This window comes from Macrosteles quadrilineatus, unplaced genomic scaffold (genome assembly GCF_028750875.1).
Source record: "Macrosteles quadrilineatus isolate MER2022 unplaced genomic scaffold, UCM_ALF_1.0 Scaffold_6__1_contigs__length_79288215, whole genome shotgun sequence".
NCBI classification, from domain to species: domain Eukaryota; kingdom Metazoa; phylum Arthropoda; class Insecta; order Hemiptera; family Cicadellidae; genus Macrosteles; species Macrosteles quadrilineatus.
In genome coordinates, this window is record NW_026542599.1 from 56,030,239 (window position 1) to 56,044,033 (window position 13,795).

The 13,795-nt window shown below is 36.4% G+C and overlaps 1 protein-coding gene across 1 annotated transcript; it reads right to left on the reverse strand.

Moving 5' to 3' along the window:
• Window positions 1-389: 389 nt before the first annotated feature.
• LOC128997144 (deoxynucleoside kinase-like) lies at window positions 390-11,845 on the reverse strand. The gene is made up of 5 exons (XM_054422729.1): window positions 11,392-11,845; window positions 9,363-9,496; window positions 2,283-2,401; window positions 1,731-1,885; window positions 390-802 (listed from the first exon to the last, which is right to left on the reverse strand). The coding sequence occupies exons 1-5, from the start codon at window positions 11,677-11,679 to the stop codon at window positions 632-634; spliced, it is 867 nt and encodes a 288-aa protein (XP_054278704.1). The 5' UTR covers window positions 11,680-11,845; the 3' UTR covers window positions 390-631.
• Window positions 11,846-13,795: the final 1,950 nt, after the last annotated feature.

Consider the following 13,795-nt stretch of genomic DNA (forward strand, 5'->3'; position numbering starts at 1 on the left):
GGTCCGCCTAAGAGCATAAAACCAAAGGTGAATTTAAAACCAAACAAAAGACCACAAGGCGTAAGTAGCCAATTATGAGAGTAGGTCATGGATAGACGGAGGATAATTTGAGTTTGAGATTTAGAGCCCGCAACAGCCAATATATAACTAGTAATCGGCTAGTGGCGCCGACCACTGACTCTATTGGTCTGGTCGAGTAAATACTGCAATACAGATAAACAGCCAATAATTAATTATATACCGGGTGCAACAAAGATATAAGGAAGGTTAACGAGTGTGAAAGCTGCTATTTAAGTTGCAATTTTTGTTGATTCCACAGTAAAGTAGCCTAATATGTTTTGTGTAATACAGTATAATATAATAATAATATAATGAATAAAAATACTAACTGAAAAATGTCATATATGTTTATTTAACTAGCTTACAATCAACAGGTATCAATTTCAATTTCCAGAAATGCCTAAGAGCGGCTTGGTAAAATTAACACCAAAATATAGATCAGTTAAATAACAAACACACAAACAAACAATGAAAATTATTATTATCTAAATCCTCACATTGCACTGTACTTACAGAAACAATTTCCTAAAGCTTTCTGGCCCATAGATTATTATCATGATGACTTTATTTATCACAATACAACTTTGGTCGGGGACTGAGTGATTCCTGAACGGTAAGACTCCACAGCCGGAGAACGATTCTTGATAGAGAACACTGAACCCTTATTCATCATCACCGTCTCACATTTCTCATACTCTTCTTCCATACTTGACAAATCCTTGTTGGCGTCTACAATTACCACCTAGAGAAACAAAGTTTGATCAGTAAATTGACCTTCTAAATATAGAAATGTTGGTATTTGTTGGTGGATCCAAAACCCTTCTAGGGTATAAATGGCCATGGGAGTAAGTAAATATAGAAAAAATCATAATAGGCCTTCATACCTAATAGTTTACAAAAAGATCTGCTAAATTATCCTCATTAAACAATGTTGAATTAGCTTTTAATGCTCTCGTAGTCATTTCAGATCAATGTTTAATTTGCTCCATCACATAATAAAGTTTTTCTTCATACAAAGTAACACAACACAACAGAATGTTAACGTTATCTTATTGTGAACAAATACTGTTGTCTGTCACTGTCGTTTACTGTTTTGGTTGTTCGGTTGTTTTGTTTGTTGTTGTGATGGCCGTTTTGGTTTGCCTATAATGCTCACAAGCATCATAGATAGAAGGGGATGTAAGAGGGATAATGGAGAATAAGAAGACGTGATCATAGCTCCTGCCTGGTACAGATAAAATTTATAAGCTGGCACTAGGAAGAAATTGTCAATTTAGTCGTCTAGAAAACATCAGGTTACCCCCGTGGTCACCCCTGATCAGGGCCATAAATCGCATACCAACCCTTAGAAAATCCTATTAGCACGCTTCAGACAACATTGTACAGTGTTCTGATTAAATGAAAAAGAATATAACAATAATTTCTGTTCTTGTCCCATTTCAGCACTGGATTCATGGTAATAATCAGATTGCTTCAATGGTTTTTAAAGATTCCTTATCCAACAAAATTCTATAAATAAATCTATTTTTCCATTAACTTATTATATGACAAATAATGAGGACTAATTTCTTTAGGAAGAACAAAGTCGTAAGTAATCTTTAACAACTTTTAATAAAGCACTAACTCGTCTCCAAGCTAACAATGTTGTAATCCTGATCAATAACACTTACTGGGGCAGGGCATGAAAATGCAGTTTTCTTCACCAGCCAATTCTCATGCATCTGGTGCAACTGTTGAAGATATTCCAGCGGAACTTGAGCCTCTTCTGAGCGAGCTCGAGCCTTTATCCGACGATGTACAACCTCTGGATCTGTCCTTAAATAGACTACCAACCAAATTAAACAAATTAGCAATCTCAAGAAATTGTTGCTTAACAGTCAGGATTGCTTCCAATGTACAAAAATATCCTGGTGAATTTGTTATTTGTTTGTTTTTGTTTTTGTTTGCTGTTTAATTTATTTACCCATCTCTCAAGCCAATGCACGTTTCTTTTGAAAGGCCTTAATTTATTAAGTTAAGCCAATTAAGTCCTAACATAATCAAATAGGCCTAAGCATAAAATATTAGGCAATTACTTTTAATAGCCAAAATAGTGAAGTAGGCTATTTTAAAGTCATAATATATCTACATCATTTTCAAAACAAACCAATAAGAACTGAATGGTTATAACATGGTAATTTCTGCTTATTAGCTCCTTCAATTAAAATTGCATATATTCTCACCGATAAGATCTCCACTGGTGTCCATATTTTTTACAATCCACTGGAACCATTCGTCGAGCACTGCATAGTCTGGGGAAGCCAATACTTTATTTCTATGTAGATTTTCAATAAAACAATACCTGTAAATGAATTAGCAGAGCTACAGAGTTTTGAGGTAAAATATTCATGACTATTACCTAGACAAACCAATAGGCCTTAGTCTTGTTTTTTGGAATCTAAGTTTTCATCATTTACTAAGGCAGCATATATTTAATTGTTGATGGACTGGCTGCTTTGAATTTATAGCTGTGTAGCTGTAATTTATCTTAGGGCTTTTAATAAATGGTCATAGTCAGTAGCCTAAAAAAATACACAAACCATCTCACTCCATTCTTTACTCACATTTTGGTTAAAAAATTCACTTAAGCGGCTCCATCTCAATTGATAATGATTTTTAGGATGATTTAGCCAACAGCATTGTGTGTAAATAAATGATAAAGCCTGTCTTTTAAGCCTATTTTATGAGTTAAATGGGAGCATTTATGCACCGCAATAGCAACAAAGTGTCACGTTTGGGCGATCTCTAAATACCCGTGACAGGTTTGAAAATTGTAGCTGCGAAAAATTTGTCGTGCGTGGCTCAATGACTACGTTTACCAATTGAGTACATTAATTGTCAAATGAGTACGTTTATGCACCGCAACAGTTGCGACGCGATAGCAGTATTTTTCAGTGGTATATTCTCCATATACTGTATTTCACATACAGGGAGTATATAAAGTCCCGCACGGGCTTAATATTTTCTAAACGACAACAGATAAATCAATAAGATTTGGTACATCAACACCACACCTAAAAATCTACTTTTTCAAGGAACTATCAATTTTCTGTCATATCATGGGGACGTCCCTCAAGGAGTCAGAAGGAAATCTTAAATAGAAGCATAGGTTGGCATGTACATCAAATTAAAGGTCTTTACTAGCAGAATATAATGCCGCAAATTTGAACTCAAACGGACAACCGAGCCAATAATGACAGTTGTTCAAAGATTAATTTAATTTGCATTGCTATTATACGCTTACTCCTCAGGGGGCACAGCCCTAGGAATCGGAAAAAAATTGTTAACGTAAGCATAGGTCGATATGCAAATCAAATTAAAGGTCTTCACTAGTAGATTACAATGCCGTAAATTCAAGCTCAAAAGAACGCCTGAGTAAAAAATGGCAGTCGTTCAAAGATTCAAAATGGCGGATTCAAGAAATCTTTGAACGGCCGCCATTTTGCGCAGGATCAACCTTTTGAAGTGCGGTTTGCGGCATTGTATTCTACTAAAAAGGACCTTTCATTTGATGTGCATATTGACCTATGCTCCTATTTAAGATTTCCTTCTGACTCCTTGCGGGACGTCCCCATGATATGACAGAAAATTCATAGTTCCTTGAAAAAGTAGATTTTTAGGTGTGGTGTTGATGTACCAAATCTTATTGATTTATTTGTTGTCGTTTAGAAAATATTAAGCACGTGTGGGACTTTATATACACCCTGTATATTGATTTGTATTAATAATTTATATATAAAAAATAAAATAAGTTCTTTGTTCTTTATCTTCAAAATAAATTAGGCTATGTCATGATTCGTCTGCAATGACATTTTCAAGTGAATTAACCCAATTCAAGCTGTAAATTTTATGTTTTGTATGAACAAATAAATAAAGCATTGTCTGCTTTGCTTTCAATTCTTTAAAAAGTGTGTAAAACACTCCTCTCACGATCAAAATCTATTTATTGGGTGAACCGCCCAAAACCTTTATTACTCGACTCGGTTTTTGGTCGCTAACACGTGCAACACTTCAGGGTCCATATTTACTACTCAGACATCACTCCTACAGTACAAAATTCCCGTGTAGTGAAAAAAACATGTGTTTTCAATTCTTTATTATTGTTTTGTTGTGTTTGTAAACAAGTCCATTATAATTCAATGTAGTATTGTTCAAGTTATTAAAAACCTTTCTAAAGGTAATAAAAGTTCTTTTTCATTCATTCTTACTCTCATTACAATTTTAATAACTTGATATTGTGAAATGGATACGATTCTAAAGCCAGACAAGTTTAGTATAGATCCAAACTCATCATCTGCAAGTAAGGAATGGACACATTGGCACAAAACATTTCAGAATTTTGTTACCAGCATCACACCACAACCATCCGACTCCGATAAACTCAAAATACTTATAAACTTTATTACTGCGGAAATCAACGAGTACATAAGTGAAAGCGGTACGTATAACGATGCTATATCTGTGCTAAGAAGTATCTATGTAAAACCTGTAAATGAAGTATATTCCAGACATAAACTATCTGCACGTCAGCAGCAACCTGAGGAGACTATTGACCAATATCTACAGGCTTTAAAATTACTAAGTAAAGACTGTCAGTTTAAAGCTGTGACAGCTGAAAAGAATAGGGATGATTATATCCGTGACACATTTATTGCTGGAATAAAATCTTCTGCAATTCGCCAGCGCTTACTAGAAAATGTTTCGTTGACACTAGATCAGGCATATAGTCAAGCCAGATCCCTAGAACTTGCACATGAACAATCATTATCTTTTCAATCTTTCCAATCTATAGTAAATGCAACTTCGTCCCAAGAAACTCAAGCGAGCAATCAGAATGTTGATGCAACTTCAAGCAGTTTAGAAAAGTGTTCTCTAGCTGCTGTGACTGAAAAATGTTTCTTTTGCGGTAATCTAAGACATCCTAGGGTCAAATGTCCAGCTAAAAATCCTACAATTTGTCATAACTGTGGTAAACAGGGGCATTTTGCTAAGGTCTGCAGGGCAGGTAAACTACAAACCAAGCAATTGGATAAATCTAAAGAAGTAATGAACTCTATTGACCTAGCAGCTTCGCCCGGTGGGTTAACAAAGAGTACAGTACAAGCCCTAGTTAATGGTAAATCTGTCTCTGCTTTGATAGATACGGGAAGCTCTCTAAGTTTTATAAACAAATCTACTGCTCTTAATTTAGGTATTCCTATAAAACCAGGTAAGGGTACTGTCTCAATGGCTACTACATCAATCACATCCGACATAACGGGTCAATGCAAAGTAAATCTTGTCATTCTTGATCACTTTTACAAGCAAGTTAATCTTTCATTGTTACCAGATCTTTGTGCAGATATAATTGTTGGACATGATATTTTGAAAAACCATGCAAGTATTAAAGTAGTCTTTGGTGGCAACAAGTCACAACTAACCGTATGTAGCGTGGCAGCCTCAACTGTAGAACCGGTATCTTTGTTTTCTAATTTAAAACCGGAATGTAAGCCAATCGCAATCAAGTATCATCGCCATAGCACCGATGATTTAAAGTTTATTGAAAACGAAGTAAGTAAATTGCTTAAAGACGATGTAATAGAACCTAGTATGTCTCCATGGAGGGCTCAAGCATTAGTAGTTACTACTGAAAATCATAGAAAAAGAATGGTCATTGACTACTCCAGGACTATAAATCGTTTTACATTACTGGACGCTTACCCACTACCTAGAATCGATGATATCGTTAACAAAGTTGCAAATTATGAGTTTTTCAGTACTATCGACTTGAAAAGTGCGTACCACCAAGTAAAGATAAGAAATGAAGAAAAGCACTACACAGCTTTTGAGGCCTGTGGTCAACTCTACCAGTTTAAGCGTATCCCGTTTGGGGTCACTAATGGGGTGGCAGCATTCCAACGTGTAATTGACCAAGTCATCCAAACAGAACAGTTACAAGACACTTACGCCTATCTTGATGATGTCACAATCTGTGGAAAAACACAAGAACAACACGATATAAACTTAAAAAAGTTTATCGAAGCTGCATCCAAATACAACCTAACTATTAATAATGAGAAGTCTTCATTTTCACTGCGATCGATCAACTTGTTGGGCTATCATATATCAAACAAAACTATCAAGCCTGACCCCAGTCGACTAGATCCTTTGAAAAATTTACCTCCACCCAGAGACACCGCATCACTGAGGAGGACCCTTGGTATGTTTTCACATTATGCATCACTTATACCAGATTATGCTACCAAAGTGATTCCACTTGCGCGTACTACATTCCCTTTGTCCAAAGCAGGGCTCCAGTCTTTCGAAACTATAAAAAGTGAAATCATCGGATCTGTAGTAAGCTGCATTGACCCTGAAGCACAGTTCATCGTAGAAACTAATGCATCTGAGAGTACCATTGCTGCTACTTTGACTCAATCGAACCGTCCAGTCGCATTCTTCTCAAGGATACTTTCTCCAGCAGAACAAAGACATTCAAGTGTTGAAAAAGAAGCACAAACTATTGTGGAAGCACTGCGGAAATGGCGTCACTATTTGGTTGGTAAACATTTCAAGCTGATTACTGACCAGAGGTCGGTTTCTTTTATGTTTGATAACAACCGTCATGGCAAAGTGAAAAATGAAAAGATAATGAGGTGGAAACTGGAATTGTCGTGCTTTCATTATGATATTGTATATAGACCCGGTAAAGATAATATGGCTGCAGATGCCCTGACTAGAGTATGTTCTTCAATCCAAAATCAAGAAAAACTGTTGATTGATTTACATGCGAATCTATGTCATCCAGGTGTGACACGTTTGTACCACTGGGTTCGAAGTAAAAACTTGCCCTACTCGATTGATGAAATCAGACGAATAACAAACTCCTGCAATGTGTGTGCTGCTGTGAAGCCTAGATTCTTCAAACACAAAGGGATTTTGATTAAAGCCACTTCTGCATTTGAACGGCTGAATATCGATTTCAAAGGCCCGCTACCTTCATCAAGTCGAAACCGTTACTTATTAGTAATAGTAGACGAGTTTTCACGGTTCCCTTTCGCTTTCCCTTGTTCAGACATGTCATCGTCAACAGTTAAGTCGAAACTAAAAACATTGTTTTCTACTTTTGGGGTTCCTAGTTACATACATTCGGACAGAGGAACATCATTTTTGAGCCAAGACTTAAAAAGCTACTTGAACTCACTTGGAATCTCAACTAGTAGAACCACTGCGTACAATCCAGCAGGTAATGGGCAAGTAGAAAGGTATAACGGCATTCTATGGAAAACAATTGAACTGGCGTTGAAATCACTTAACTTAGAAATAAACCAATGGGAGACAGTTTTAGAGGATGCCCTCAGCTCAGTGACTTCATTACTTTGCACAGCCACAAATCAAACTCCTCACGAGCGTATGTTCTTACATCCACGTAGATCTGGGAACAATGGTGTTTCAGCTCCTTCATGGCTTCTCAATTCCGGCCCTGTCTACTTGAAGAGATTCAATCGTACGTCCAAGTATGAGCCACTTGTTGAAGAGGTCCAACTTCTTCACGGGAATGCCGAGTATGCTCATGTTAAGTTGCCTGACGGAAGAGAAACTACCGTGTCTACACGTCATCTTGCTCCGGTTGGTGAGTACCAAACCGACATAGAGCAAACCGATTTTGAGAGTGATGAAAATATTCTATTACCCACTTCTCAACCCGAACCTGAATACTTTCCTAGTCCATCATCAACACAGAACCAAGAAGATGAAATGAATACTACTGCCGAGAATTTACAACCTAGACAAGAAGCTTCTAGAGGAGAGAACCATAATACATATCCGAGAAGAAGTTTCAGAAGCAGAAGACCTCCTAATTATTTAAATGACTACGTTCATTAACATTAGGGAGGAAGAATGTAGTGAAAAAAACATGTGTTTTCAATTCTTTATTATTGTTTTGTTGTGTTTGTAAACAAGTCCATTATAATTCAATGTAGTATTGTTCAAGTTATTAAAAACCTTTCTAAAGGTAATAAAAGTTCTTTTTCATTCATTCTTACTCTCATTACACCCCGCCTGGTGGTAACTCGCGTTGTGGTTTTTATTGGCAAGTTGTCGTGTAACTCACCGTGTTTTAGGCACTCTGGGCTTAACTATTGGATAGTTAGGACAAAGCCCGAGTTGCGTAGTCAGCAACGACCCCCTAGGAGAGTGGAGAATCGGCGTAGGCCTGGTAGTGATTATTGCACGTTTGTTTTGGTGACTTGTTTTTTACTTGTTCACAGTGCCCGTGTATGAGCCAGTCCTATACCGGTTAGACCCGGCTATTGGCCTAGTGGTTTCCCTGACCTTATCGCAGACCCTGGAACTTTACCCAGCCATTGTAGGCTGAGCTATCCCCCGGCAAACGGTTGCGACTGCCCTTACTTTTAATATTTTTTCCAGTGCATTGTAGGTAGCGTCGCAAGTTACAAGGATTACCAACAGGGTGCAGCACCATTATTTCTTTTACATTTATGACAACAGCTAATTTGCAACCAAAAGGTGAGTGAGCGTAGCGAACGAACTTCAACCTGGAGGCGAGTTAGTGTAACGAACGAGCTAACCTGAAGGCAAGTGAGCCCAGCGAACGAGCTAACCTGAAGGCAAGTGAGCGCAGCGAACGAGCTCCAACTTAAAGGTGAGTGAGCGTAGCGAACGAGCTCCAACCTAAAGGTGAGTGAGCGTAGTGAACGAGCTCCAACCTAAAGGTGAGTGAGCGTAACGAACAAACTTCAACCAGGACGTGATTGAGCCATGCGAACGAGATAATCTTGATAATTAAGAAGTTAAACGGGGCAAAGCCCGCGGGTTACAGCTAGTAGGCTATACTTGGTAGATTAGATGTAGATAGATCTTAGATTGGGATCTACTGATCGCAGAATGATACTGAATACAATCTCCAGTCTAAATGGACACTTTGACAGCTGACCATAACGTCCACGGCAACTATCTTCATCAATCAATGATAATGAATCGTTCTCATCACACCTTCTCAATTCTTATTCTATGTGAGGCCAAAGACAAAATTTTATTCAAACAATCACAATGGTATGGTTCTTTAGAAGATAGGCTAAGTTATAGTTTATTTTGTAAGATAAGACAATATCAACTACAGTAACTTACAGGTACGCTAGCTCATTTAAGATTTGCTCTGTCCTTAACTCAAAGATCAGTACCTTACAAAATATGCACATCAAAGCATACATAGCTAAGCATACAGGGTCATACAACGTAGGATAGCATAGGCCACATACCTTGCACTGTATAAGGATCTTTCCATCATCTTGATAGGTTTACTGGTGTTTTGCAGGTGTAGATCAAGCATTGTCTTTTGTACAATACTCTGAAAAGCTAAACTCCACCTAGCTTGGTCTTTATACATCAACTCCTGGATGAAATATTAATTTATATTATGTGTAAAAACTTACTGTAAATATGTCAGTTTCCAACTGAGATAGCCTAAGTTAATCATTTGTGAAATGTTGTGGGCTTCGCCTTTTTTATGCCTGGCAATATGAAGAACTTGTCATACACAATTAAAACACACGCACATACATGCATCACATCTATCGTCCTGGATAATTCAAGTCCGGTGTTTTGTGGGAAAAACGTTATGCTAAGGAAAAACCTTTCATAGTTTTAAATAGTATATTACGTTACTAGCCCTGAAAATAGGTGTTTACCGGGCGAGTGTGGTCGTTCCCGGCAAGACAAAGTCGAGCGCAGGATTACCATACGAGTCTGGTAAACACATTTCGGACGAGTGACGTAAGATATTTTACGCAATACAACTCTAAGCTGACTTAACGATAAAAAAATCCGTACAAATCATTATATATTCCTACCAACTAGAGGACTAACAATAACTATAGTCCTCGCCACCCTAAGTTGAGGCAGCCCAAGGCCACACGGCGTATATCTAGTGCGGCCTTTGGCTGCCTCAACTTAGGGTGGCGAGGACTAAACTCATGGAGGTTATGTTTTTGTTTTAAACACTGTCAAACATTGTTGTTATCCCTCATTGTCAAACATTATAAGCTGATTGGTGTCCACCCGGTAAACTTATTTTCATCCCACATCTGAGTCAAACACCTAGCCAAGGTGTAGGACACAACTGGTCCCTGGATGATTGCATGGGATGTGTGTATCACCAGACAAAAATAATGGCGAGTGAAGCCCAAAAAATTTCACAAAACACAGTAAAGTTCTGCAGAGAGCCTACGATGTTATCAGGCATATCATATGAAATATGAATTGCATAATAAGTTGTATTGCACATATGCAGTGCAGTAAAATTCAAGTGATAAAAATATCGACTTTTAATCTATTGCAAATAGGCCTAAGTTATTTATATTTTAAGCCATAGGGTTTTTTGAACTCTAACTTAACTTATCACTGTGCTGTGGTGGCTAGGTTATTTGTATTTTAGTTCAGCTTAACTTAGTTTCCCATCCATGTCAATGGAGACTACAATTTGTTTTCGTGTTTCCTTTTATCATGAGTTTAGAAAAGGTACCTAAATTTTTTTCAAATGGTAGGCCTACCTACCATGTTTGTGATTATCATGAACTAAATTAACCTCGCCATATTCTAAACCCTTAGCACACTGTAAAAGAGTATTATCTGTGCAGTTTCTCATCTGAGCTACCATACCCAATATAGGCTAGATTGAAACTGTTGTATCCTAACTTATTCAATTATCATATGATTTTAACTGAACCTAGAAACATTAGCCTATAATTTAAAATTTCCTAGGCTTATTGGATGTTTCCAATATGTTGGCCAATATAATGATATCACAACGTTTAATTTAGGCCTAACTTCATCCGATAAAATATCAAAGGTTCTCTGCAGAAGTGTACCCCTAACGAACAAATGTGGACAACAGAAAAAGGCAAAAGACTATGTTATGTTGCTAGATGAAAAACTTTCTCATTGTAAGCCTTAGTAAACTGTAAACAGAAATCAGTCATTACGGAGACATCAAAGGCTGAAAATGTTCATCAAAGGACGCCTGATATTCTATGATTAGGTCTAGCTTTAATAAATAAATAATCCTGGCCAATGATATAGCTTTTAGTCAGTAACAAAGCTACACCCCATGCCCATAACTTACATTAGAAACCGTGTAGCCTAGACAGGCTAGGCTAGGCCTAAGTTTAGTTTTGGTTCAGATTAGCCCTAAGGGATGTAAAAAATTCCATTCTTAAATTTCATGGATTGGACACTTATTTTTTTAACTATAAATAAGGATGAAAGTAGCCTAACTGCTATAATACAAACCAGCATGTTATGTCCCCTGACGTTTCTCCAGAATTCAACAGGCTCAGACAATATCATAGCATCATACTTGGAAAAATGGTTTAGGAATGTTGTTTTGCCACTTCCAATGTTGCCCTCGACAAATATTGTAAATGGTCTTGGAGACTTTGAAACTGGTTTTATATCCATTTCCAACAATGAGTTCAAATTCTTGTTGGTAAAGGATGATATGTTTTTAGATGATTTTAATTGTGGCACCGGTAAGACTAACAAGTTTCTCAACACTTTGCGCGCCAAACTAAAAAACATGTCAATTTTTCATTGGTTAATTATGATTTTGGCGGGTTACAAGTGACTATGTCCTTGATAATGCTCAAAACAAAACTGTTGTTAGACTATAATGATTACTTATTCACCAGTCACAACTCAAATCTAGAGAAGACAATAATAAAGAAAGGGATGAAAACAGCCTTTTGTTTATAAACAAACACGATTGGGTTCGGTTCAGATTGCGTGATATTTGACAGAACATATGATTTTATGAAACATCTGTCCGTAAAAAACATATGACTTGACTATAGAAAAACTACATGGTGGAAGGAAAAACGCCATGGAAAAACTAGACAGTAGAAGACCAAGAAGACTATACTTTTCTGTATGCACAATTTGTTTTTCAGGATTAATGTTGCCAACGTGTAATTTAGAGGCTTCTAACCAAACCAACCAAACGTGCTGACAATGAAAAAATCTAATGAAGGTTTATTAATCGAAAAAATAGTTCTGTTCATAAAATAAAATTATAAATGCCTCAAATCCTATTTTATAATTTTTTTATTATAAAATTAAACTATCATAACCTAACCAAACTAACCAGACTTGCTAATAATGAAAAATACCCCCGCCGCAGCAAACCTGCAGACTAAGCGAATTTCCATTTGACTGATTGGATTTACACTGAAATGTCTACTTAAAAATATAACATTTATTCCCGATTTAAATAGAATTAGTTTAACAAGTACTTAGGTTTGCTGCATCAGGGAGGGTAATTTTTTTTTTTTGTAAAATGTTAATAGTTAGTAAGAAATAAAAACATTTTCCAAATTTGATCAAAATATGTTCATAAACAAGCAAACTACAACAGTTTACTTATTCTCCATAAAAATAACATGGGAATTTTAAATTTACAATTTTTTGGAATTTTCTCTGTAACCGTTAGGCGCATAATAACGCTTCAATATACTAAATTATTTGTTTTTTTAAGCTCTACAAAATGGTTTGGAAATAAATTGCAAAATTTTAAGTTTTTTGGGTCAAAAATGGGAAAAACCTATTTTTACCCCATAAAACCCCCCGTAAACACCCGTTCCCATGGTCCGATCATGCTGGATCGCGAACTCGTTCGAATAAACGTAGGTTTACACGTTTGTACCAAATTTCATCAAAATCGGATCATTTTTGCTTGAGTTATCGTGCTGACGGACATATATATATATATATATATATATATATATATATATATATATAAATATATAAATATATAAATATATAAATATATAAATATATATATATATATATGAATTTGAACGGATGGTGTTTTTGGCCTCTAGGGACCTCAAAACGAAAAAAAAATTGGTCCCGCGTCCAGGTCTTACCATGAGTACTACGGTAATAGCTTATTCCCTATATGGGAAATTCGCTAAAATCAAATGAAGGTTAACCGAAAAAATATTTCTGTTCATAAAATAAAACTATAAATGGGTCAAATTCAATTTCATAATGTTTTAATTATAAAATTAAACCGTCATAACCTAACCAAACCAACCAAACTTGTTGATAATTTAAAAAATCCAATACAAAAAAATTGTGCTACGGATGGGATTCGAACCCGGGACCTTCGGTTCATCAGCCCAGCACTCTATCCACTACACCACCGAGGACATCCGTTTCAATCGCGGATTACTCCTCTCCAATGCGCATGCGCAAAGAAACTGCTCCATGGGTCTATGGGAGCTGTGACAAGTGGTGACACGCGTTCGATTACGATGGAAGGAACGGATACTGCAACCGGTTAACCTCACTTTGTTCTCAAACAAAGCCAACGCCAACGCCAACTCACTAACAAACTCACTCAACTAATAGGGTTTACCTTAGATCCTAGTCATAGTCAAATTTCTTTATTTATCTTGTATATACATACATAAATAGTGTCACAGTAAAGTAAAATAATTATAAACTAAATCAAATGTCTCTCAAAGCTATTTAAAAATTAATTGAAATAATCCATTAATCAACTTACTAGATTTAACTTACTGAAAAAATAACAATACTTAAAAATTGGTATATGCTAAGTTAAATTACATGAAGTATATACATTTACATATATACCTCTGAACATCTCAAATAATTAACTAGAATCGAAAAATTC

Coding starts and splice junctions, on each gene's coding strand:
- LOC128997144 (XM_054422729.1), bottom strand. CDS start 11,679: ATGTTTTTTAGTTTGGCGCGCAAAGTGTTGAGAAACTTGTTAGTCTTA. Junction 2,402..9,362: donor AGATCCTTATACAGTGCAAG/GTATGTGGCCTA, acceptor ATTCATTTACAG/GTATTGTTTTATTGAAAATC. Junction 1,886..2,282: donor CACCAGTGGAGATCTTATCG/GTGAGAATATAT, acceptor TTTGGTTGGTAG/TCTATTTAAGGACAGATCCA.